Source organism: Telmatherina bonti (genome assembly GCF_933228915.1).
Source record: "Telmatherina bonti genome assembly, chromosome: 6".
NCBI classification, from domain to species: Eukaryota; Metazoa; Chordata; class Actinopteri; order Atheriniformes; family Telmatherinidae; genus Telmatherina; species Telmatherina bonti.
This window is the reverse complement of record NC_136624.1, coordinates 33659395-33686942: the sequence shown is the minus strand read 5'-3', so window position 1 is coordinate 33686942 and position 27548 is coordinate 33659395. Positions and strand designations below refer to the sequence as shown.

General features: G+C 39.7%; 2 protein-coding genes across 2 annotated transcripts in view; both read left to right on the top strand.

Moving 5' to 3' along the window:
• cdk4 (cyclin dependent kinase 4) overlaps positions 1-882 on the top strand; it is a 17216-nt gene extending 16334 nt beyond the window's left edge. The window contains exon 8 of the mRNA XM_079241534.1: positions 165-882. Within this exon, the coding sequence (XP_079097660.1) occupies positions 165-266 (102 nt within the window). The 3' untranslated portion in view covers positions 267-882. The remainder of the gene's footprint in view (positions 1-164) is intronic.
• Positions 883-4450: 3568 nt separating this feature from the next.
• On the top strand, positions 4451-26436 carry LOC306757663 (arf-GAP with GTPase, ANK repeat and PH domain-containing protein 1-like; the record flags this gene model as incomplete). Its single annotated transcript, XM_079242785.1, has 19 exons — positions 4451-5597; positions 14825-14883; positions 14973-15060; positions 15207-15292; positions 15382-15523; positions 15611-15745; positions 15857-15978; positions 16149-16307; positions 20564-20647; positions 20919-21023; positions 21111-21258; positions 22033-22152; positions 22409-22564; positions 22789-22848; positions 23202-23353; positions 23560-23650; positions 25052-25274; positions 25434-25737; positions 26155-26436. The coding sequence occupies 19 exons, from the start codon at positions 4451-4453 to the stop codon at positions 26434-26436; spliced, it is 3663 nt and encodes a 1220-aa protein (XP_079098911.1).
• Positions 26437-27548: the final 1112 nt, after the last annotated feature.

The window sequence follows — 27548 nt, the reverse complement described above, 5'->3', positions numbered from 1 at the left end:
CTCCCTTTTCATTGGAACAAGCAGTTAAAAAAAGAAAACAAAAACACAATAAGTTAAATCTAATAAACAATATAATTCCCGTTAGTTAAGATTCTTTTTTAAAAGTAAAATATTTCCAGACCACAGCTCTAACATTGCTTTTTTTTTCTCTCTTTCCTCCACAGCAAATGCTGACGTTTGACCCCTTAAAACGAATATCCGCCCTGACTGCACTAGACCATCCGTATTTCCAGGATGAAGAGACGTTGACTCAGACGAATAGCTGAAATAAAGCAGTCAAAAAAATGCATGGGGAGGTAAACCGTGTCAAAGTTTAGGATTTTATTCCTTGCGTTGCCTTCCTGTATGTATAGGTCATGCTTTAGTATATTTTGTGTTATTGCATCAAAAAACATGGATTAAATCCCAAGAAAAGTCAGGGGTCAACATAGGAATCACTGGCATACTTTCCAATGTGCAAATGTCACAATTAATGATGTTATCATGTCACATCTTGCAGGACAGTACCAGTGTTTTTGATATTCTGTATCAGAGTTGTCAGTAGGGACCGATGCACAGAAATGTCTGTCATCTCATATTAAATGCTGCTCATGTTACTTTGTAGAGTGTCTGACAGATGTGGCACACCAGAGGGTTAGAATAAAGATCTTATCATGTGTATTGATAGGTATTATAGAAAGTGAACTATAACACCATGAGTCTGTGATGGGCTTTTAGTTCTATAAACATGATTAACTGTACGTAAATCATGGAGAAAGGAGAATTAGTTTGAAGTAGTTGAAGAAAAACGCACAAGAAAGATGCACATTATGAAAATACTGGTATTGCCCCTGTATTATTCTACAAAGTACAAGGTTTCATTCATTTCATGTTTCTTATATTTGGTAAAAAAACCATGTGGAACCAGCAAGCAGTGTAACCATAAATTAATGAAAAATCTGGTTCATTGATATTATTTGTGTCTAAATACACAGAATTCATGAATAAATGCAAATCCAAACTAAAACTGACTAAGACTTTTTCTTAAATACACATCTGTGCAGCGTCTCTGTGAAGGAAATCCCTCCTCACTCCCATTGAAGCATTTGAAAAGCAAGCGACACGGATTTAAAATAGATTGAAATGATGCAGCATAAATGTTACTTTAACTGTGCAGCTCTACTCTGAACATCTCTGTGAGGTCCCGTATCTTTCCATCTTTACACACTTCTTAAAATGTTTCCTTTGTGGGCCTAATTCAACTCAATCACATTACCTTGGGTGATTTACTCAGACTTAAAATGCTCTATTGAGGTGTCAATACAGCTTTTACTCAATTTCTACTTTCACAGCTTGACCTGCACTTTTCATGTTGAGTAAATTGAGCCAGAAATTGATTATTAAAGGAAACCTGCGTAGTTTCACTTTATTTTATCGGTGGTTAGATATTGCATTAATAGAATTGTCTCTTGGTATAAAACAATATAACAGGAAACTGTTACCTCGCTGCTCCGAGATGCAGCCACACACGATGCTGATCTTGTACCGTTTGCTACACGTCGCCCCATCTCTGACTCCTTTCTTGTCTAGCTACTGTTTTGTTTTTTTTTAATTAATACTTTTCAATTTTTCAAGAAGTATAACAAAAGCAATAATCAGAGAAAAGAAAGTCCTGCACTCAGGCTACTGCTTCTTAGTTGCCTGCCCACGCCAGCTTAAGATAAGGCATTTTGATCAGCTGGGTTTTTTTTTTGCAAACAGCTAAAATATTTTCCAACTTATTATTTCTTTGGTGGCTAAAAGTTGGGGGGAAATACACCTTTGTGAAAAGTTTTTTTTTAATCTTTATTTTTTTATAAAAGATACCATTTTAAAGCCTGTGTGTAATAATCATTATACGACCACAAGTACCTGCTGGACTTAAAAGAAAGAAAAAAAAAAAAAAGGCAACTACATGATCCAAAGATAGTAAAATTCACCAACTAATATGAATAACTAATTATTTTCTCATTTTGACAAAAGAAAAAAAGATAAAGTATAAGTAATCGTGGTTTACTATTACAGGTTTGGTTTTAAAACAAGCTTTAATTGAACTAACAATTTATGACACTTGTTGGTGGGCTCTCACGGTGCCTGATGACTATTTATATGCTTTCATTGTTTTTAAAACAGCTTTTTCAGTATTTTATAAAAACACACAAAAGTTAATCGTCTACAAGTTTTTGAGTTAAGCTAAACCAAGTTTGGCCAACAAACCCTCATAAAAACCATCTTTAATAAGATGGACCGGCCTTGTTAACCTATTGTTTAATATATTTAATGATCAGATATCATATTGTAGGTTTTTTTATTAAATAAAATACCATCTAAGCATTTAATAACCTCAACTGACTCCTGCAACAATTACATGCATTCCCACTGACTATTATGTTTTATATTTATTAAGATAATAAATGTATAGGGTTTATGTCTCCCCAATAAAATAAAAAAAGTGAATTATGCAACATGATAGGATATTATTTACATCCTGCTGTGTTCTTAATTTACACAATTTATATTTTCTTGAAAGACATTTGTAAAACACATGTTGCTGTTTTCACTTTAAATATGAGAATCATATTTGTTTTGCTTACAATTTAGATGAATGCATGTTTAAATGTTTTATTTCTGCTTTTTAATTAGGAATGATGGGAACAACTTTCACCGTTAGTGTACTAAAAATTGAATAACATGTCTGAATAATTTTGTAAACGCTGACAGGTGAATAATGAGGAGACGGGAAGAGGTGGAAGATGATGCTCTTCAGATTTTTTAATGAGGCATTTTTTTAATCCTAACTCTTTTCACCTAATGACTGTCAATTTGTCTACTATACAAGAAGATGTTCATGAGAAAACATTTCTTTCTTTTTTTAACACCTGTCTGTTGATTTGTTTCCTTTTATCCTAATTCATCCATTCTGTGCATCCTCACTTTCCCGTTCAGAGGGGGCATGGAGCGAGGCAGAGAGAGAAAGCAAGAGCGGAGAGAGAGAGAGAGAGAGAGAGAGAGAGAGCTGGAGACAGAACAGATGCACCGGCAGGAGCATAGCTGAGCTTTTTCTGCCCTCCTCCCTTTCGCCTCTTTTGTTGTGTCGGCACAGATAAAAATCTGATGAACATGAGCAAGGACCACCACCGCTGCCAGCTCACGGCGAGCCACTCACTCCCAGCCTGATTACCGGAGCTGCATCCTGTGTGAAGCTGCTTGTGCGGCAGGATAACGGCGGGTAGTGGAGAGCTGCAAGGCTCAGTGGCAGCAAGAAGAAGCGGAGGGGGGGGGGGGAGGAAGGAGGAGGGGCTGGCTTTGGAGAGCTGGTGGGCTTCCTCTGCCTCACAGACACATTTTATTGACTTGCTAATTGGATGAGGCTCTCGGAGGAGAGGATGCAGTGACCGAGAGGAGCTGCTCTCCAGAGGAGGGATACAGGCACAAGACAGCATCGCTTGGTTTGCGTAAATCCGGCTACTTAATCTCCTTTTCTTTTTCTTTTTTTTTTTTTTCTGCAGACATAACAACAGATGTTTTTGAGCATCTCTCTGTGACCCTCGCACCGTGCATATAAATTTCATGCATGACATTGTCGAACGGAGGCTTCAGTTGCCAGACGATTCGTGACAAGTGAATGATTGGAATTTTTTTTTTTCCTGCTCTCTTTCACCTGTTTTCATCTAAGGCTCATCAGCTGGAGCTATTTTTGTCAGCCTTCTTTGATATGCCATTTGATATGAATGGTAATGTGATGGCAGGATAAATTCTTCATCAGATCAGATGTACATGGCGCTAGGAATGGATATTCTTCTGGGAAAAAAGAAGGTATGGTCCAAAAATTAGTGACATACTGTAGTAAGGTGACAATATTTAACCTGTGTTCGTGTAATCCTGGTCAAGAAATGGATCAAGCGAGAGGTACTGACTGTTGCATAATTCCAGGCTGAAATCTGTGGCACAGACAGTTTCCTCTGAGGAAACAAACATATTTCTGTGTGTGTCTGAACGTCTGCATCGCAGGTTTGTTTAAAACAAACGAGTTACAAAAGAAAAGCGAAGAGATGAGGATCATGAATGAATCGAGGAAGACAGCAGTAGTAGCCGTGTGCATTGAAGAGGATTAATGGAGGGTTTTAGAAACAGTCTAGACTTGTTTAACCACTGGGGCAGCTCTTTGAATATATTCTGAAAATTTGCAGTTCAGTGTTTCCTTAATTCACAACCGACCGGATGTTTTTATAAGGATTTTAAAAGAACGATGGGAGGATGATCAATCAGTAGCCTGATATCAAACAGTTGGTTTGATTAAGTGTGTGTTGGATCATAATTGTACATTTTTGTGTTCCCTTTGCTTCAGTCCTGCCATGTTTGCCATGACTAAGGTGTGCAGGTCTGGTGAGGTCAGAGAGCAGGTGCCACCATCCCGAGGTCCTCTGTCCCAATGAGCAAAGCCGGCAACTCACAGAAACGCACCACCTACCTCATCTCCCTCACTCTGGTGAAGGTTGAGGCTGTGCCTGAGGATGTTGCAGAGAACCAGACTGAGCCTCTTCCACAGGGGGAAGGGAGCCCTAAGAAGGAGGAGGAGAAGGTTGACGTGAGCATTGCCCCTGAAAAGGAAGAAGGACCTTTATGTGTGAAAGTGGCAGAAAAAGAATGCACACAGGTGGAAGAGGGAGTGGAACAGGTGCATGGAAAATATGGCAGTCCAACCGAGAGCAGAGCTAAGCCGGAGAGGAGAGACGTACACGCACTCCAAAAAGACAACGCATCGTTTGGCAGGAGCAAAGACACTTCTTTTGTACATCCACCTGTCAGGCAAATGGTTAAGGTGTATGGAGGAACTGCGTCGGAGGGAACTGTGCGGAGAGAAGGACCTCGCTCGGATGCCATGCGCCCGAAAACGGAGCTCTACCGGGAACCTCCCATGCTGTTCCTGAAGGGTGAAAATGGAGCGGACCTGAACAGCCGCTCACGTTGCAGCCTCCCCTTTTCCGTCCCTCTACAGACCAGCCAGCCTCCAGAAGTTGTGATGAGGGTCCATCCAGGAGGTAACTCCACAAACTGGAGGGAGCTCAGAGATGCCAACACAAGCTTGTATCACTCTGCTAAGATTTTGGAGCGAAGAGATAACCGCATTGGGGATCAGTCCCCCTTAATGGCAGCTACAACTCTGGGGCCTTACAGGGCGTCCTGGGCCGACAGCGACGGCAGAGGCACGCTCATTCGACCCGGAGCTCCTATGAGCGGAGGCTTTTCAGGCGTAATGATCCGGGACAGCCCTCAGGGAGAGAGATACAAGGCGGTTTGTGTGTCTTTACCTGCACATCCTGCTCCGGATGTGCCCAGGCTTCAGAAAAAAGGTACAAGTCGTACTCTTGACAACAGCGACCTGCACTCCCTCTCTGAGGACCAGAAGAAGGGAAAGGAGGGCCAAGGAGGAACAGTCCAGCGAGGTCCACCTCGTGATCGCAAGATGCTCAAGTTCATTAGTGGGATTTTTACCAAAAGTACAGCCGGAGCACCAAGTGTCAACACCCCACCTCCGCTTTACCCAGCTGTGGAGAGGGGCTCCAGCGAGGAGGAAGGTAAGACCACCTCATGAATGTTTTATGTGTGCTCAAAAAACCCAAAATAACCAGCAAATCTTATCATATGACTATCATGACTGTCTTCAGACTCAAGCATCTATTCATGCTGAGTATACCGAAATACCTTCATCTGATGGGTAATTATTTTCATAGACCTGCGTGGTGGAAAATATGACCAAGTTGGTTGATTTGGTTCACCCACAAGTGGTCAAATGGGTTAAAATAAAGAGATTAGGAGGATAAATAGAATCACATAGGATGTTAGGTGTAAAGCTCTTAAAATAGGTTGAATTATTTTTTTAAAAAATGATATTTTGCGTAATTAAGCTTTATTACTACATTTTAAGATGTTTAGTCATGAGGTAAGATGAATGTAAAATGGATTAAATTTGGCGTTTCCTCTTATCTGTTATTTCCCCCTGATTAAATTGGTTGAAACCGATGCTAACGCAGACATGTGGTAACTGAGTAAACGGTTATCAGTGTTGGTGAGAGATAAACGTAAATAACCTGAATGGACATCACAGTTTAATCTTCAACCTCTAACCTTTTCTAAAACAATTTTGTTCTTTGATTACTGCCTTGAGCTCTCAGTTTGTCTGAAACATCGTGTGTAAGGGTTTCATAATAACTTTAGCTAACTGCGTTTGGTGAAGATGCAATCACAATCAAATCTAATAAAATGAGGCTCCTTGGAGATGTAACACAGGCCTGAATAGAAAGAAGAAACCCACAGTGTTCCTCCATTTAGAGCTGCAGTAAGGCGTCATGAATCAAAACTGTCTGCGAGATCAGTGTGGGTTTGCAGTGTTTGGTTATGAGATTAAGTGTGTGTTTGTTTTACAGCGCAACATGTGATGCAGTTTAAAACGTAAAGCAAAAGATATTTGCAGGTAGCAAAAATTTCTTTGATGAATTTCAACTTCTTGCTTTTTTATAACCACATAAAACATTTAATTAATAAAATACCTGAAATTCTGTTTTAACTTTATTTATGTAATTATTCAAAGCCAACCCAAAAATGAACTAATCAGGTAACATCTCTCATGGTTTTTCTCTATTTAGTGATCTTTTTTTTCACCAAACAGTCATTTATTCATGACAGTTCATCTGAAAACTGATGATAAAAATAATTCAGTCACAGTGCTGTATCTGAATGGTAAATCTTCATATCAGGTTATAAAAACAGAAGCTGTATGATCCTCCACGTCTACAAACTATGTGGTAGAAAAATGTGACGTCCCTCTGAGTTTATTAACTCTTTCCATGGGGATAAAAAAAAAAAAGTTGTCGGTTATGAAAAGACTCAACGTAATGAAATCTGAAGACTGTTTTCAAGTTGTTGTTGTTGTTGTTGTTGTTGTGCAGTGATATTTCTCTGTATTTTCTTTATATTCTTTCTGATTTAAATAGCTATTTAGTGAAAAAACTGAAAGTATCGCAGCATCGTTGAAGTCTGCAACAACAACATTCATAACAAATTAATGCTCATTGAAACAAAAGAAATGATGCAACTTGATCAATTTTTAATCTCTATTAATACAAAAATAGCTTAATTTCAGAATGTTTTTACAGAAGATGATCTTTGACAGAGAGTATAGGTTTGGAGTGAGCTCTGAATAATTTGTCAGGAGTAAGTGGGACATGAATAATTAAGGTTGGGGATACACAGAGCTGTGTTCATCACAGGATGAAGGAAGCAGGAACCTGCTACTTCCTAATATGTGCATGGAGTTAATCAGGCTTCAAATGGAGCCTATTCATTTGTCAGTGTGTTTAAACGTTTGTGAGCAGCATAACCAAGGCTGTTACGAGCCCGTGATGACGGTGTGTATTGTCAGCAATCTGATGACAGATCGGCTTTAATTTGGAAATTACTGGTTGCCGCTGTTAAAATGTGACACGGCGTCATGTGTGCACAGATGGACATCGTGTCTTGATACTTCTCACACAAATTGCTGTATCCATGAGAGACCATTTATTGTATAGAGACCCGAGCTGGAGGCTTCTGGAAAAGGAAGTTGCCATAGCAACAGCAAGCGGTGAGAGATGCTGCATGGTCTGCGGTGTGACGCTCCTGATGGAGGCGATCTGGATGTGGGGATTGCCCAAAAATGGGGATGAGAGAGAGTGGTGGGGGTTTAAAGTTGGAGTCCGTGCTCCCCCCCCCCCCCCCCCCCCCCCCTCCCCGAGAGGCAGGCTGGTGGTGCCACAGCTCCGCCCAGCACATCGTGACCCAACAGCTTTGCAGTGTGTCTACACAAACTGTATCTGTGTCATCGTCTCTGGTGAAATGGTTTCTGCAATAATGTCGATCTGTAAGTTCTTTCATGGGGTTCATGCAGAATTTGCATATTAGTGTTGTTGTCAGTTTCAGCTACTTATGTACAGATGTGAATGATGTCTGTGACTAAATACACAATAATACACACAACCCCACATGCACACTGACAAACAAGCTACAAAGCCTGTGATCAAACTAAAAAAATAAACCTCTCTCTGTGATTTTCCAATATTCCAACCCTATCAATATGCTTATAAACTGGCTTATGAGCGCATAAACATTTGCACTGGTTTTTGCAATATGGCTCCACATGGAAAAGACTCGAAGGAAGTAAAATTGCTGATTATTAGACACCAAAGAGACAGTGCAGGATAAAGGAAGGTTAGCGGCCAAGTAAAATCAGTGGAGGCCGAGCTGCAGCAGCAATCAGGAGATATAAAACCATAATTACGAATCAGACACAGTAACTAATCAGAGTCTCGGTACCCAACACCACAGCACACCACTACCAAAATCTGTCTATTTTATTAAGAAGAAGAAAGAAAAAAAAAAGACTAGTGCTTCAGTTTAGCACAGGGGTTATCGATGGGATTTCAAGTATCTGTGGCAACTTAGTGGGAGGGACCCACATCTTGCATTGGGGGTCATCGAAGGAATAGTTTTGTGGTTGAAGTATTAAGAAAAGTTTAAATGACCTAACTACTTATTAGCCTGGTCCAGACTGACTTGTTGCTACATTTCTGTGGATCCAGTCCACCCATTGCTGGACATTACGCAACACCGTGTCCACTGGAATCGCACACAATGCACTTAACTGCTTAAAGCAGGGTGCCCAAGTTTGGTGCTTGTGATCTACCATCTTGCAACTTCTATATGCAACCGTTATCCAACACACCTGAATCAACCATGTCTCTGCAGAGCTGTGCAGAAGAGGTAATTCAGCTGTTCGATTCAGGTGTGTTCAAGGGTTGCAGCTAAAAGTTGCAGTTCAGTAAATCTCGAGGACAGAACTTGGGCTCCTCTGACTAAAAGGCTCAAAGTAAAACAACAGAAAAGGGAAATGAGCCAAATGATGGTTTGTCCAGCAAATCCAGCCTCACCTTCACTGTCCACCATATTGTTGTGCCACTGAACAGTTGTAGTGTGAGTGTGTTCAAAAGAGGGCTGCTAGAGAGCTGAAATATCTTGGGGAGATGACAATTAAACATGGCACCCCCAGTGTGAGCTTTCAGAGGCTTGACAGAGGGAAAAGGGGGGGTGTTCCGGTGTGATTACAACCTGGAGCAAAATGATGAAAAACATTAAGATCTCGACTTGTCGCCTTTGAAAGAGGAAGGTCGAGAAACACAAAAGTTCCAGAAAGAAAAGCAGAAAAATCATTTTAAAAAATGGCTTAAACAAGGTTTAAATATTATTTGAAATGGTGTAAATCCAGTTTTGTGGAAGATGTTTTCTTTTTTCTTCTCATCACTGGGTATATCTTTATTTTTTTTTACATTCTGTTTAAAGATTCCGACACCGCCAAACCCTGAAACCATGGAGAGTAATTCATCAAACGAACCTAGATTAATCTTTCAGTTCTATTACTGCTAAAAATCTGAGTAAGTGAATGTGATTTATATTTTTGCGGAGTTTAGGAAAGAAATATGTCTGCAACCTCCGAGCTGAATTTAAGAGTATGCGACACAGTAATAAAAACAGGGACGATGATAAATCTTAAGGGTTGCCATATGCAGTAAGCTCTTTTGCTGTGACTCACTGTGACTGACGCTGTTGTTTTTCTCCATCAAAGTGTTTTGTCCCATCAGTTTTCCTCTCTGCAAAGTCTTGTTTTTGTCAATTATCATTAGATGTGATAAAGCTTCTACTTACTGTGCTGAGTGCTAAAATTCCTCCAGAAATGGGTCTTTTTTTTTTTTTTTTAACATGATTAAACATTAAGTAGATAAATATCTGGTCATAATCTCACCTTTTTTTTCATGACATGAAACATGATGTGTTTTGTTTGTTTTTTCTCGCAGAAAACCATTAAACTAACATAAACACACCTCATTTATTCATTTTCATCCTTCTGGTGAATAAATAATGTAACAAAAGTAAAACTTCCACTGCAAAAAAATTTGTGGATTGTGAGATTTTTTTTTTTTACAGTAGAAACACTGAATGCTTCTTAAGTTAAATGAAAGCATTTTAGGATGTTTTATGGCCCAGTTAATATGTGGTTATTGATGTAATTTAATGACTATAAAGAGCTGACAGAGAGACGATCTCATCCCTGGTGGGGCTGATATTGGCTTCAGCTCAGCAAAGTTTCATATAAATCTAACTCAAATCCCTCTTCTGATCTTTCGAAGCTCGTCTTTACAGCACATTTGCTCTGCAGGTCAACCCTCAAGATTTTCCTCAGAAGAAAAATTAGCATTCAGTAACTCTGTATGCTCTGTCCGTTTCTTTTTTTAGGCAAATATTCTCCAAACTTGCTCAGATGTCGGATTCTTATAAACACAATGACAAACATGGGGAAAAAAAACAACTAAAAATACCTTCTGCTGTGACATTTCCATGCACCTTTGAAATGAACAAATTGTGTTAAAACTGTTTTGATTCTTCAAATTCCTGCAGCAGATTATCTTTTTTTTTGTCTTCCAGACAGAACAGAGAACTGAGCAGCCAAGTCTTGTTTCAGTTGACAGCAAATAAAGTAAACCACACTAATATTTCTACACACTAAATAACGCCATTTGTTGCTTCTAGTCTTCAATGAAAGAATGAAAGGTAGAATACAGCATAATTACTGTAGATGGATATTTTGCATGCTTTCTAACGGATGTGACCTTGGACATTTGTACACTACACTGTCTATTTATTTGCAACTCATGGTGCAGGGAACTGCAGCATCCCTGAACCTTGAGGGACATTTAGACTAACTCCTTGTTGTGCTGAGTCCACAAGCAGGCAGTCAGCAATACGTCCATATAACATCTGGGAGAGAGTTTTTCTCTGCTTGGCTAAAGTATGCCAAGAACTTTCATATCAGTTTTATATTTGTTCATTTTACAGAATGTTGCAAGTGTTGCTTAGTTCAGCTTAAATACAAAACTTCGTGGTTGTCATAAGTTATGTCATCCTGAAATAAGCCAGACTGAATGACTTCAAGTACCAGTTTAAATCTTTTTTACAATCATTTGAGTTGTAGTTTTTATTTATATGTATATACACTGCTCAAAAAATACAGAGAACATTAAAGTAACACGCTGTAGATCTAAATAAATAAAATATTTTTATTAAATATTTTGTTCTTTCCATAGTCGAATGTGCTGACAACAAAAAAAAAAAAAAAAAAAAAAAAAAAAATCACACAAAAATTATCAATGAAAATCCAATGTATCAACCCATGGAGGTCTGGATTTGGAGTTATACTCAAAATTAAAGTGGAAAAACACACTACAGGCTGATCCAACTTTGATCTAATGTCCTTTAAACATGTCAACATGAGACTCAGTAGTGTGTGTGGCCTCAGCGTGCCTGTATGACCTCCCTGCAACGCCTTTGCATGCTCCTGATGAGGCGGAGGATGTTCTGCTGAGCGATCTCCTCCCAGACAGAACAGGTGGGCCAGTCCATAACATCAATGCCTTCGTGTGGCAGGAACTGCTGACACACTCCAGCCACGTGAGGTCTAGCATTAGGAGGAACCCAGGGCCAACTGCACCAGCATATGGTCCCACAAGGGGTCTGAGGATCTCGTCTGGGTACCTAATGGCAGTCAGGCTACCTCTGGCGAGCACATGGAGGACTGTGTGGCCCTCCAAAGAAATGCCACCCCACACCATTACTGACCCACTGCCAAACCGGTCATACTGGAGGATGTTGTAGACACCAGAACGTTCTCCACGGCGTCTCCAGATTCTGTCACATGTGCTCAGTGTGAACCTGCTTTCATCTGTCAAGACCACAGAGCGCCAGTGGCGAATTTGTCAATCCTGGTGTTCTCTGGCAAATGCCAAACGTCCTGCACGGTGTTGGGCTGTAAGCACAACCCCCACCTTGGATGTCAGGCCCTCCTGTTCCTCCTTGCACAAAGAAGGAGGTAGCGGTCCTGCTGCTAGGCTGTTGTTCTCCCACGGCCTCCTCTACGTCTCCTGATGTACTGGCCTGTCTCCTGGTAGCGCCTCCATGCTCTGGACACTACGCTGACAGACACAGCAAACCTTCTTGCCACAGCTCACACTGATGTGCCATCCTGGATGAGCTGCACTACCTGAGCCACTTGTATGGGTTGTAGACTCCGTCTCATGCTACCACTAGAGTGAAAGCATCACCAGCATTTAAAAATGACCAAAACATCAGCCAGAAAGCATCAGAACTGAGAAGTGGTCTGTGGTCACCACCTGCAGAACCACTCCTTTATTGGGTGTGTCTTGCCAATTGCTTATAATTTACACCTGTTGTCGATTTCATTTGCACAACAGCATGTGGAACTGATTGTCAATCAGTGTTGCTTCCTAAGTGGACAGTTCCATTTCACAGAATAGATATATATATATACACTACTCACAAAAAGTTAGGGATATTTGGCTTTCAGGTGAAATTTATGGAAAATGCAATATGTTCATGCTACAGTGATATAATATCATAAAAGTAAGACATTTAAGTAGAAGGATGCATTACTGATTTCCTCATCTCAAAAAATTCATTCAACACAAAAGGTAACAACAATGGTAGTTACACCACAACAAAAAATTTGAACGTCTCAATATCTAGTCATGTGCCCTTGAGCATCAATTACAGCTTGACAACGACGTCTCATGCTGTTCACAAGGCAACTTATTGCCTGCTGAGGCATGGCATCCCACTCTTCTTGAAGGGCAGCCCTCAGGTCATTGAGGTTCTGGGGTGCAGGGTCTCAAGCCTCTACACGACGGCTCAGCTGATCCCACAGGTTTTCAATGGGATTCAGGTCTGGAGAGAGTGCAGGCCATTCCATTTGAGGTACACCAGTCTCCAACAGCCGTTCCCTGATGATGCGGCCTCGATGAGCAGGAGCATTGTCGTCCATGAAGATGAAATTAGGCCTGTGCTGTTCATGTAGGGGCACAATCACTGGATTAATGATGTTATTCAGGTAGTATGGGCTTGTCACTGTACCATTCACAAAGTGTAGGGCAGTTCTGTACCAAGTGGACACCCCTGCCCACACTGTAACACCGCCACCACCAAAAGCTCGCCTGGTGACAACAGTGGCTGATGCATAGCGCTCTCCCTGACGTCTCCAACATCGTTGCCGGCCATCATTTCTTCTCAGTGTGAATCGACTTTCATCAGAGAACAGCACTGAGGCCCACTGGTTCCTCGTCCAGCGTAAATCCTCCCTGGCCCATGCAAGACGATGATGCCTGGTGGTGTGGTCAGGTACCCGTGCAGGTCGTCTAGCACGCAGACCACGCTGATGTAAACGGTTTCCAATGGTCTGACGTGACACTTGGGTGCCTCTCTTAAACGTGCCTGGAGTTGAGTGGCATTCATCATCCGGTTTCTCAGGGCAGTGTTCACAATGTAGCGGTCATCAGCACGGGATGTGGCCAAAGGACGTCCACTTCTAGGCCTTTCTGTGACTCTTCCAGTCTCTCCATATCTCTGTTGCAACCTGCTGATGACACTCTGTGACACTCCAAGCTCAGTGGCCACTTCTGTCTGAGAACGTCCTGTTTGAAGCATCGCAATGGCAAGGGACTGTTGTTCCGTTGTTAGGTGTCGTCTTGGTCTCATGATGTCAAAATGTGAACAGCATGATGAGGACAACTGTTTAAACACCAGCTCTAATTGAACCAGGACATTTATTGGTCAATTCAAGGATCACACACCTGCCGTGATTCTTGCCGTTAAGCTCCTTGTTAGAGAACAGCAACTTGTGCAAAATTTATTGAAACATTTAACAGTTGGACATGTGCATTTAAAAGCTTAGAGAAGATCACATTAAGTTCACCTGTACAGGTTTGAATGCATTTTAGGCTTGTTGTGAAATTTCACCCAAAAGCTGAATATCCCTAACTTTTTGTGAATAGTGTATATATATATATATATATATATATATAATATATATATATATATATATATATATAATATATATAATATATATATATATATATATATATATATATATATATAATATATATAATATATATATATATATATATATATATATATATATATATATATATATATATATATATATATAATGTCTGCGATGGACTGGCGAGCTGTCCGGGGTGTACACCCTGCTTTGCGCTCGAGGACTGCTGGGATAGGCTCCAGCTTGTCTGCGACCCTTCCTCGGACTAAGCGGATGTATATAATGTGTGTGTGTATGTGTATGTGTTTATGTATGTATTCTCTCCTTTTTATTTCTTGTACCAGCAGCAGTTTCACAAACATTCACATGGATTCAAGAATTAAATTGGTGCTCAAGCATGAAAATCTTTTGATCTTCCTTTGGACTTTTCTTCTTGTGAATGTTCTGTATCAAGAAAGCCTTACAGGTTATTGATTATGCTAGTTTTAGAACTCATAATGGGATCAAAGGTCAATGTTCTGTGACTGCACAAATCTTACTTTTGACCCTGAAGCTGTAATTCTAGTTTGACATTTCTTGCCACGCTCCTCTCAGTCAGATTAGTAGATCAGCTGTAATTTGATCGGTATGTTTACAGTTCAGAAATGGATGTGGGCAGTGATTAGCCGAGCCCAGCGCAAAGTACAGCTTCCAATAACTCCAACATTGTCCCATTATTGTTGTTTTGTCCAGCCCCTTGCAAGATATCAAGTCACTCATCCATCAATTTGTTGAAGTCCTGTGTTTCTTTTCTGCTGTTTTATGTCATTAATGAATCCATTTCTTTTCTTTGTGTGTTTTTTTTATGCCGTCACTGTTTTTCTCCAGCTGCATGCACCAGCAGTCAGGAATGGACAATGACTCAAACTGTACAAGAACTTCATCTGGTAAGCAAAAGAACAATAATAAGCTCTTACAAAGCTCTTACAACCTTGATTTATTGCTGAAGAAACGTTGCATTTGGTTCATTTTTTAGGGTGTCTTGGGAGGTCTGTGCAGTGGGAAGTCTGCTCTTGTCCACAGACATTTAACAGGAAGCTACCTGCCACTGGAGAATGCAGAGGGTTTGTTGAACATCTCATTACTTGCAGCTTCTTCCTCTCAGAGCAGACATTTTCACTTGTCATGCAAGAGTATAAACAATATTGGATAAACTGTGTGATGATCAAGGACAATAGTAGTTACTAGTTTTCCTAACAATGTTTACCAGGACGTCAGTACATTAAGGATGTCCTGGTGGATGGACAGAGTCACCTGCTAGTAATACGAGAAGAGACAGAGCTCCCAGGGGCCCAGGTAAGATGGAAACTGAGATAAACTTCTATAACAAGAACAATTAAACTTATTGTAAGCCTTTTAACATTCATTTTGATTTTTTTCTTTAGTTTGCAAGCTGGGTGGATGCTGTCATTTTAGTCTTTAGCTTGGAAAATGAGGCCAGTTTCCAGGAAGTTTACAAAATCTATCACCAGCTTGCTATGCATCGTCCAGTCACTGAGATACCTTTCGTTGTAGTTGGCACTCAGGGTAAGACTCACACCCAACGTACGCTAATGTTCAAATGTTTACATACAGGAACTTGTGTTGTGGTTAAGTGAGTTGTGTTTTTTACAGATAAGATCAGCAGCACCAATCCAAGGGTAATAGATGATACGAAGGCCAGACAGCTGTGTTCAGATGTGCGACGCTGCACGTATTATGAAACCTGTGCGACGTATGGTCTCAATGTCAACAGGGTCTTTAATGATGGTGAGTTTCTCTGTCACAGCCAGATGAGAAAATGAAGGAAGTGCTGCAGATGGAAATGTTGTGTGTGTTTTGGGAGGTAAGTGCTGATTTTGCTGTTGTTGTTCTTCAAAGCTGCTCAGAAGATCATGGCAGCCAAAAAGCAAGCTGCTTTACTGGCTTCCTGCAAGTCCCTTCCCAACTCACCCAGTCACTCTGGAGGCTCCACCCCAGTGTCTGGCATCTTCCCAGGACAGGTAAAACTTGCTGTCTGTTGTTCCCTTTATCTTCTCTGTCTGAGTGTATTTTGTATTTTAGGTTTGCTGGCTTTCAGCAGGCTGTTGTATCAGACTTATCTGCTCCTGCTGTTCAGTTATCACACCTTCTCCTCCATCGCCCTTCTGCTCCGGCTCTCTCCTCTCTGTAGGCCAGTAATGGTGGTCAGAGCAGTGATTACTCCTCTTCGCTTCCCTCAACTCCTGTGATCAGCCATAAAGAGATTGGCAGAACATTGAGAGGGGAGAAACAGGACAGTGCTGCAACCGGATCAGCCCGCAGCGTCCGAAGGCGCACGCCCAGATTTGCTGTGAGTCAACTGCAAACTCCACTTTTTCTTCATTTATTCTTCATTTCTGAGATTATTTTGTTATTTTTACCTCACATCTGATAAGATGAGATGAGATAAGCCTTTATTAGTCCCAAAGTGGGGAGATTTCAGTGTTGTGATGCATGGTTAAAGAATAGCAGGAGAACAGAAACTTGCAAAATAAAAGATAACTATTATGTACATTTAAATGTGTGCAGCATATGAACAGTATAAATAAATCTGGGTAAAGTGACTTTAGTAATGAAGTTAATCTAATTAATCATCTGTGGGAAATTTCTTTGTTCAATTGACTTAAAATAAAAAATGGAAATACAAATAAAACACAAACAGATTAAACAGAATATGTACAAGAAAAACACAATAAATACGTAGCCATATACATGTGCTTCTTAATCATTTAGAAAATTGCTAAAAAGTTTCTTTTTTCTTTCACTAAATCAGTTAAAAAAGTAAAACACATCTTTATTTATAGCTACCATACACAGTTTACACTGTAAGTTATAATAATCAACATAAAAATAAATAAAACACTTGAAATATATCTGTATTAAATAAATAAAACAGTGGTTTTTACTTGATTTGGTGCAAAGATCAACTTTTTGGTGATTTATTGAGAAGCATCTCGGTACAAATTATGACATGGATGCAGTGCAGAGACATAATCACCTCTTACAGATGGAGGATTTATTAAACAGAGTTTTTCTAAATGGGAGGATTGATTTTTTTTTTTTTTTTTTACCTTTCTTTGTGACAGCAGAGCTGCAACAGTCTCTTTGGAAAATAGCTCAGCTGTCTCTTCAGTAAATTATGTAGTTGTTGTGAAGTACTCTGTCTGATAGAGACGGGTTTCTTCAGAGACCTCCCGTCTCCGACTGTACAGCGTCTCCAGGTTCTGTCCAGTGATCGCTCCAGCCTTATAAATCAGCTCATTAAATTTCCTGCCATCCCTGGTACTGAATCTTCTCCTCCAGCACACCATAACATGCATGATGGCACCGACCACCACAGACTGGAGGAACATCTCCAGCAGTTTGTTGCAGACATAAAAAAGGATCTAAGTTTCTTCAGGAAATAGAGTCAGCTCATTCTTTTTTTACACAGCATCTATGTTGATCCTACTGAAGCAGTCTGCTGTCCAAGTACACACCCAGGTATTTTTAGCAGTCCACAACCTCAGCCTCCTCACCCAGGAACCTTATGGACTGGTGTACAGGTTTTCTCCACCTAAAGTCAACGACCTTCTCTTTTGTCTTATTCTTAGTTAGAAGAAGATGGTTCCTGCTGCTCTAATACACAAAGCTCTATAATTGGCTAAAAAATCCATCTGTACTTCTTGGGTCGGAAAAAAAAAGAGTAATTTCTAATGTAGGAAACATACAGTACATATGGCCAAGTTTGTGAGTTTAACTGATGCTTGTTTTACAAATACCTGGTTGTATGTTTGTTTTTTTACTACACTGGCACTGAAAGAGTTTTGTGGGTTTATCTTAAATTTCATGCTTGCTACCTGCAGTAAATAATATTTTGCATCCATGCCCTATCCAGAAATACATTTTTTTTTTTCTTAGTGCCAAGCGAAGCAATGCATCTCTAAAACTGACTATCTTTATCTGTGTTTTGGTGTGTACCATCTACTCTGGTAGATATCTGGTCTTTCTGCTTCCAAATTCAGCATATTTTAACATGCAACTTTATAATTTTGTCAGAATGTCATTTCATGCCGAGCATGTGGCTTATTAGCGGCTTTATCAGATCCTTTTTTTTTTGTTTGTTTAAGGCAGCTGCCTGCTGTGCCTGCTGTTGAACATGATAAGAGCAAACTGTAATGGTAAAATTATGGGTCAGCTCGTGTTGTGATTTGATCCAGTGACAGCCTTTATAGTACGCAGATACTTTCCTTTGAAATAAATTGAGTAAACCTTCATTAATCCTAAAAGGGAAATGAGATTGCTGCAATACAGGGGAATGATTTATTTAAAAAAAAGGTTTTAAGTTTAGCAGGGGACAAAATGGCTGAAATATCCATAGATAACCATGACTGCATATATTCCCTGGACATTATGCTGGTAATTGTACAGAATATTTGAATTGAATTGAATTTACTTGAACTGGTAACAAGTGAACAGTTAAGTTCTTATCCAGCAACATCGTTACTCCTAGTTGTTCTCATAGATTCTTCTTCTTCAGGTTAGATAGTGTAGATATGACTGAGACAGATTCCTGCCATCTACTATTATGATGAATCATGTGGGTTAGGAGTTGTCGCTTTCTGTACTCTCTGCTACTGGTTTTCTTGGCTTATTTTGTAGTTTGTTTGTTTTTTTTCTCCTGTTTTGCTGTCAGCTTCTTGTCACTTCTACACCTGGTTGGATTTACCTAACTCACTTCACCTGTTCCTTGTTAGTTGTCCTCGGCGTATTTATACCCCTTTGTTTCAGTTGCTCCTTGTCAGGTTGTTGTCGTGCTTCCATTGGTTTGTTATTTTTCAGTGCCGGCCTTGTACCAACTTTTCCAACTCCTGTTTGGTGTTTTATTTGCATCAAACCTTGGATTCTCTGCACCTGCCTGCCTCATCCGCCTGCATTTGGGTCCACGTTCCATAGAAATTGTGACACAACGCTGTGGTGCCAACTTCAACATTCAAACAGAGCTGAACAACTAAACAACTAAATATAAACACAACACAGGCAATAAAGAAACATAACTCAAATTTAGAGAAAAGCAATCTCAAAAGGTTAGATTGCCAGATATGCACTTACATGACCCTTTGCCAACTTTGCACACACATTATGGAACTGCGAATTAGGAGAAAGTCATTGATAAGTGATACAGACCCGTTATTCCCAACCTCGGGTCCGGGACACTCCAAGGGGTCCTTAAAGAGCACAGGGGGTCCCAAATGCTATGAACATTTAGAGCCATTGTAATTTCTGTCCACACATTGTCCCTATTTTGAGAAAGAAAAAAAAAAAAGGTAAGCTATATATTGTTAATTTCACTTTGGCTTTATTTAAGTAAAGGGCTCAGCTGAAATACATCTTTTATGGTGAGAATCTCATTTTTAAAAGCATGAAACTAACCATGGCTTCAGGACAGTGTGGAGCAGGGGGTCCATGGCTTTTTAGGATGTGCATGAAGGGGGTTCTCAGGGAAAATAAGATGGGAACCACTGATAGAATCTCAGACGACTCCAAATACACATGACTTCAAACATAATTAAGTTTGAGAAGAAATTCTTGTTCCAAAGTTACAAAACATGCAGGTGAAACTACTGTGAATAGTTCCAATGGAAAAATTCTTTCAAATCTTTGCTGAGCATTTGGTCCTATTTTTACTGACTTTTCCTGAATTATATACATATAGACGAATACACACACACACACACAGACACACACACACACACACACACACAAAAACATAAATAAATAGATTTTTTTTAAAAAAGAAAAAATACATATATATATATATATATATATATATATATACATATATATATATATATATATATATATATATATATATATATATATATATATATATATACATATATATATATATATATATATATATATATATATATATATATATATATATATATACATACATATATATATATATATATATATATATATATACATATACACACACATTGTTTGTTTGTGTGTGTGTCTATACTAACGCTACCAACATAACTGTGATAAAATCTCTTGGGTAGCCGAATCTGCCAGACATTCCCCATCTAGCTTGCAGAAACATTTCCCGGCAACATGTGCAGCATTATACAGTCTATTAGCATGAATGGGATCTGTCTTTGTTCTTATTTCTCAGCCTGCAGCCTCTGCCTCTCTCTGTAATCTGAAAATTGGACAGAGGTGTCAGAGACTGGAATATGTTCCAGCAGATACGTCTGGGAGAGACAAATAATGCTGCATTTATGATATCTCTGTTGTGTCTTTATCAGCACTCTAAAATATTGTCTGTTTCATTAGCTAATGGTGTAATATTTCCCCTGATTATCAAAGTAAGCTTCCTCCTCCTTTCTCTTTGTTTTGGTCCTGCCCTCAATGCCTCTTCATTTAGCAGCAGCTTTAAGAAAAACAATATCAATAAGCTAATATAACAGACTACCAATAGCGTCCAATAGCATTTAAGGATTTTTAAAGAACTAGAGTTTTATTTTCATTATAAATACTAATCATAACTAATCACCCCATTCCTGCCTTCTTTTCTTGCAGGGCCGGAGAGGCAGTGACTCAAACAGGCGGAGTGCAGACTATAAGGGTGATTTTGGAAGTGGACGCTACATTCCCATCAAGCAGGTAGGACACAGATTTGCACTTGATAAAGAAACAGATATGATGGATCTGATGACCCTCAGCTGAGGACGTTGCACCAACATACACTGCAAAATGTGTGAAGTCAGTTCCATCATGTGGAGTGATGAAGTGCTGCGATCACCCATACTGGCTTGATGAATAGATGGTGGGTGTTTCTGGCACCCAGCAGTCATTATGCTGCAAATGTGTGAAACGAACACACAAGGCATCTGCAATAAGTTCTCACTCTTTGGTTTTTCGTTATCTCCGTCAGGGCATCTTGCTGAAGCGGAGTGGGAACTCGCTCAACAAAGAGTGGAAGAAGAAGTATGTCACGTTGTCCAACGATGGCATACTGTCCTATCACTCCAGTGTCAATGTGAGTCAATGTGTTGACACGGTGCTGTGAAGCATTAAGCTGCCGAAAGCGCGACTGATGTTTGATGGCTGCTGTTTGGTTTGGCAGGAGTACATGCTGAATGCCCCGGGGAAAGAGATGGACCTGCTGCGAGTGACGGTGAAGGTGCCGGGGAAGCGGCCGCCTCGTGCTGTGCCGACATGTGGCCCCCCAGCTGGGCTCAATGGGCGGGTTAAAGATGTGCTAGGACCTGAGGGTAAACACACCGAATTGACGGGATGTTGGGAATTCTACATTTCAGTGTCTCATGAAAAATGCACGCAGAGCAGCTGAGCCAGGCCTTTTAAACAAAAAGATAAAAATAACAGCTGGATTGTTTTCTTTTTTACATAGAAAAAAACAAACAAACTGATTTATGTGGCCATGAAAACCATGAAGTTAAAGATACACCGCAGCTTACTGTCTCATCTTGATCCGGCCTCTTTCTTCCAGCTATTCCTTCACACTAGAAATCAAAAGAATTCTCTGCAAGAGAAGAAAGGCTCTTTAAAGGTTTGCATGAGAGAGGAGGACGTGTAAAAGTCGCATCTACTGGGCATCTAAGTGCAGCATCACGCTCACACTGATCTCCAGACTGCAGTCTTCTACCATTGTGTGGCTTAATTTACATACAGTGCCACACTGTGACCTCCTAATTACTTCAGCGGGTCAGATAATGCTTTCATGAAGACCTTTTCCATACAAGGTCCCAGACAAAGTGCACATCACTCCTTACAAAGTGTACCATATGGCCTGGACAAAACCATCCCACTGTGATAGACAAGCACTTGCACAGGCTTGTGCTTCTGGTAGCAGGTCATGTGAAAGCTGTGCAAGATTGTCGGCCTCGACATGCTCCTCATCATCTCCATCTGTTTCTAAGTGACCTCTGCTTGCTTAGAATCCAAACAGCAGCATCCTCAGACTATTTTCTTCCCAACAATAGCTGTGCAAAAAGAAAAGAAAATCTTCTAATGAATTACATTAATAGTAATTATCATATGTGTTGTTCCAGTGAGCGCAAGTAATCTGCTACAAGTGGAGGAGATGGAAGGACTGGGAGGTACGCTGTTCCTGAGGAGTAACATAGGTATGCAGTATTCTTCCAGGGGTGTCCAAAGGTCAGTCCTCAAGGGCTGCTGTCCCGCAGGTGTTTTGATGTATTCCTGCTTCAACACATGTGACTCAATTTAAATGGATCTAACAGCACCATGAAGTTCAGCACATTCATTTGAGTCAGGTGTGTTTGAGCAGGGAGACATTGAAGACCTGCAGGACTTTGGGCCCTCGGAGCTGGACACCTGTAGGTTTGATGAGTAGGTTAAAGGATTGTATTTATTCAGACTGCATTTCAGTTCACTGAAAAGTGTTGCTCTTGTTGCTAGATTCTGCAGTTGAAGGAGTCTCCAGCTCTTCTTCTACCAAAGATGTGGGCTCTGCATCCCCACTGACAGACAGAAAGAAGAGCCGCAGGAAGAAGAGCATGAATCAGAAAGGAGATTCCACCTTGGGCCAAGCAGATGGTGAGTAACTGTTTAAATAAACAGCATTTGCTCATTTCTTTCACAATGGAGGCAATAATAATATTCCTATAATATTCCAGTTTCATTTGAGATATTTGTTTTAATGATTGTTAGCTTAACGATACAGTAAGTATGTGTTGTGTGATATATGTAGAACATTTATAAATTCCTCTTCTACTTTCTTCTCTGTTTTTTTCTCCATCATTTTCTCTTTTCCCATGCAGCTAAGCGCAAAATGTGGAAACTAAAAAGTTTTGGTAGCTTAAGAAACGTAAGCAAGACAGGTAATGCTAAACAGTAATATCCCAGCTGCTATTTCCACCTAACATCTACAGTGTTGTCCATCTGAGTGTTTGCACATGCCAGACTGTCTGCTGTTGCGTCTGTCATATCATATATATGCTTTGAAATTGCAAAGTTGAATCTTTTTTCTGCTGATTTCAGTATGTGATCAAGATTTATGACGTGTTTTAACGTTTTCATTTTGCCTGCTTGGGGATACTTGAAGGCAATAGGAGAAAAAAATTAATTTTATTCCTAAAATAAATTAATAAAAGAATACATTTGTAAAAAATTTTTTTATTTAATTCAAAATTACACCTGGTGAAACATGTTTGTACATGCGATCCTGTTTCAGACGAGGATAATTTTGACTTCCTGGTTGTGTCGAGCACTGGCCAGACGTGGCACTTTGAAGCCCAGACTGTGGAGGAGAGGGACTCCTGGGTCCAAGCAATCGAGAGCCAGATCCTCGCCAGTCTGCAGCTGTGTGAGAGCAGCAAACACAAGGCAAGAAACAGCTAAAGGCATATAAAATGCTCCCCACACAGTTTACACAACAGGTTTATTTACAGCTTTTGACACAATGTTTTCATAAAAAGAAATTATCGGATTTTTTTCTTTTTTGGATGTTGAAATAACAAACCACTGTCAGTAATAATGTGAAGTTTACTGGTGGATAGTTTACCGTTAACATTCCTGTTTTTGCATCCCAGGATCGCAAGAACAGCCAGAGTGAAGCTGTGGCCCTGCAGGCCATCCGCAACGCAAAGGGCAACAACTTCTGTGTGGACTGCGATGCTCCAAGTTAGTAAAAACGCCCTAATAGCTTCACCTCTTTACATCTCCAGGAGCTATAATGCCGTGTTACTGCACAAGCTTTGTGCATCTGTCCTGCTTTAATCATAAATGTTTTATCTGCTCTGCATGTATTGTCCTGCTGATAGATAATAACTAAGCTCTCTGTAGCTTCTTCATAACTTTTAAAGCTTTTTTAAAAGATGAAGGGATCTGGATTCAAACCAAAATCTTATTGATTCTTCTCCTTTTTCACATATTAGATTTTTCCAACAGTTTTCATTGAACTTTCTAAGGTGTTTTTTTTTTTTTTTTTTCCTGCATAATCTTGCTAACACACACACACACAAAAACATGTAAATAGCTGTTGTTACATACATAGCAGTATAGATATATATATATATATATATATATATATATATATATATATATATATATATATATATATATATATATATATATATATATATATAGATAGATAGATATAGATAGATATGTGTATATGTATATATAATATTTAGATATAGACAGATATGTATGTATGTATGTGTATGTATAAAAATATATATATATATATATATATATATATGTATATATATGTATGTGTGTGTGTATATATATATATATATATATATATATATATATATATATATATATATACATATACAGATCTAGATAGATAGATAGATATGTGTATATGTATATATAATATTTAGATATAGATAGATATGTATGTATGTATGTGTATGTATATATATATATATATATATATATATATATATATATATATATATATATATATATATATATATATATATGTGTGTGTGTGTGTAATGTTTTTTGTTCTCCTGCAGGGATGAAAATTCTATAGATTTGTGTTCTTGAAGGAAATATATACACATATATTGTTACAAACATCATAATATAGCCAAAACGCTGTTGAAGTCAGTATCATTGAATCTAGGAATCTGCATAAGCGTACATATAATATAAGTTTCAGACGATAACATAGGGTGGAAATCTTAGTATAGGTTGAAATGAGCTGCTTACGGAGCTCTGCACTCTCCGAATGATTTTGTAGTTTGTTTCTCAGATGATCTGGAAAAGTTAAACTTGTAGACTAACTATTATAATTGCAGTGTTTGTTCAGTCGTCAACATTATTTATTTCTTTTCAAAAAAAAAAAAAAAATTGAGATGTGAATGGGTGTGATTTTAATTATAATTCAAGTGACCATTTTGTCTGATTTGAGTGGATTTAGTAAAGTAAAGTTTTTACTCAGTTTAATGTACTTTTGCAGCATGGCTCCACACAACATGACCAAACTAACATATTTTGAAAGAAGACAAATGGAAAAGGTCCTCATTAAGGTACCAGCCCAATTTGCCGTGTGCACTCTCTCTTTCCAAGATCCAACGTGGGCCAGCCTGAACCTTGGAGCTCTCATATGCATCGAGTGTTCTGGGATTCACAGGAACTTAGGGACCCACCTTTCACGGGTTCGCTCCCTTGCCCTTGATGATCTTCCAAGAGAGCTCACGCTGGTTCTCAGTGCCATCGGCAACCACATGGTTAACAGTATATGGGAGGCGCGCACAATGGGCCACCGTAAACCAGCACCTGATGCTACACGGTAAATGACCTGCGCTGCTTTGGTTGCATGTTGTTGACTGTAAGAATGGTAGTCCTTATGTGGTTGAATTGTTTCAGTGGAAATACTAGAAAACAGAGCAGCTTTAAAGATTTTTGCACTGATTTATCAGCTTTTTCCTGTTTTCCTGTGCACGTCTAGAGAAGAGCGGGAGTCCTGGATCAGAGCCAAATATGAACAGAAACTGTTTGTGGCGCCGTTGCCTCCTCCCACCCCCGGCGAGGGCCCAGACATAACTCTATCTGGCCGTCTTCTGTTGGCAGTGATGGAGCGCAATCTGCCCAAGCTGCTGCTCCTTTTGGCCCACTGCTCTAAGGAGGACATCAATGCTCCTCTCAGCCTGTCGCTCTCCTCCAGGTCGCTCTTAGCGCTGCGGCTGCCTGGCTCTGCTCTGCACGCTGCCTGTCAGCAGGCCGACGTGGTGATGACGCAGCTTCTTGTTTGGGTGTGTTTTTCTTCCTTTCTGTGATCTAGGCAGTATCTTTTATTTCTTAGCAATGAAACATTTGAATGTATAATGTATTTCACATCTTCATCATCCCAGCTGGAATGCTGGAAAACAGACATAATGTAGCACCTGTGGTATAAACAAGGTGTGAAAATACTGTAAAATAGTACTCCACAGCAAGCCGTCAAGCTGTATTCATGGAAAAAAAAGAGTAATTTGCTCATAAAAGAACAAAAGTAGTTCAAGCGGATGACTCAGTAGACCGTGATCCATATAAAAAGGCGCACTAAATTACATCTAATGTCCAAGTTGACCTTAATACTTAATATGATGAATCTTCCTCAAAGTGAGAAGTATGTAATAATTACACAGTTAAATCCGTTTTGTTTTTATCTTCTCTGTTTCGATCTGAAGTACGGCTGTGACGTCCGGTATCGAGACACTCAGGGGCAGACAGCGCTGGCTTTGGCTCAAAGTGCTGGCAGCCAGGAGTGTGTCGACATCCTGCTGCAGCACGGATGCCCGAATGAACCACCCCCCTCCGTCGCCACGACAGTTGGTTTTGCATCAGCAACCACATCCAGCTTCCCTGTTGCCATGACACCAAGCCTGACGGTTGCCTCAACACTGAAGATCTCACACAAGAGCGGCAGTACCAACTTGAGTTACAGCACCTCCAGAAGAGCAGTGTCATAATTGCAATGTGGTGTGGTACAGTGTGTGTGTGTGTGCGTACGTGAGCTTGTTGCTTTGCCCTCATAGTGTCCTGGACAACCAGACAGGCCAGTGGGACCAATGGACATGTTGATGGATGTTTCCCAGATGAGGTTTTGGATGTGTGTGCATCAGGGATGAAAACTCGTGAGAAAGATTTCACTGTAACAAAAACAGAATTTGTCCCGCCTACACGTGACTTCTGTGCATTCAGATTTAATAGGAATGTCCTGAACCGTTTCGGATCCACATCGCATTGTGCAGCCATTAATCGATTTTATTCTCCACTCATTTAAGAATGGAACCACGCCTGCAGCCTCAAACAGCTTTTCTAAGCAGCTAAAGCTCCGAAGTAAAGAACTGCAATAAGTTTACCATTTGAAAGATGGATGTATTGAATTCTCAACATTAAACATGGCAGCAGTTATTCATTCTGACAACGAATGGGAGTTTTTAACACATCGGTCATTCAGCGCATAATTTATGTTTTGTGTAAGTTGATGTGAAAAACGTTCGTGACTGGGAAAAAAGAGGTTGTTATTTAAAAAAAAAAAAAAAAAGAAATAACTGTAAAGAAATACGTTGAGAAAAAGTTAAAAGTGCTTCACTTTCCTGATTGTTATTGTATGATCTGTACAGGTGGTTCTGTGTACAAAACTCAAAGGGTTACTCATTGCTGTTCAGAGATTTACTGTACAGAGTTTTGCTCCAGTTTTCCTTTGATAATCACCGGATTATTATGAGATTTTTATGTTCTGTTTGTACCAGTTTGTCTGACATAAATACTGTACAGGATGTGCGCATTATGATGCCAGCAGTAGCTTATTATAAAGAAGAGCGTAACACTAGAAATGCAAGTGAAATGACTTGATTTTGACTGAATGTAGACAGAAGCAGATGAGTTAATTATTTCCAATACTAATGTGTTTTCCAGATGATACAGTTTTCAACTAATATTATTCCTGATGTGACTAAAAGAGATTAAAAGTATGTTTTGACCGCTGAAAACTTCTCATCTATAAGCCTGAATGATATTTATGAGTGGCTGAAAATGCACACAGAACAGAGCAAAGTTTCCATAATTCCTGTTTTTG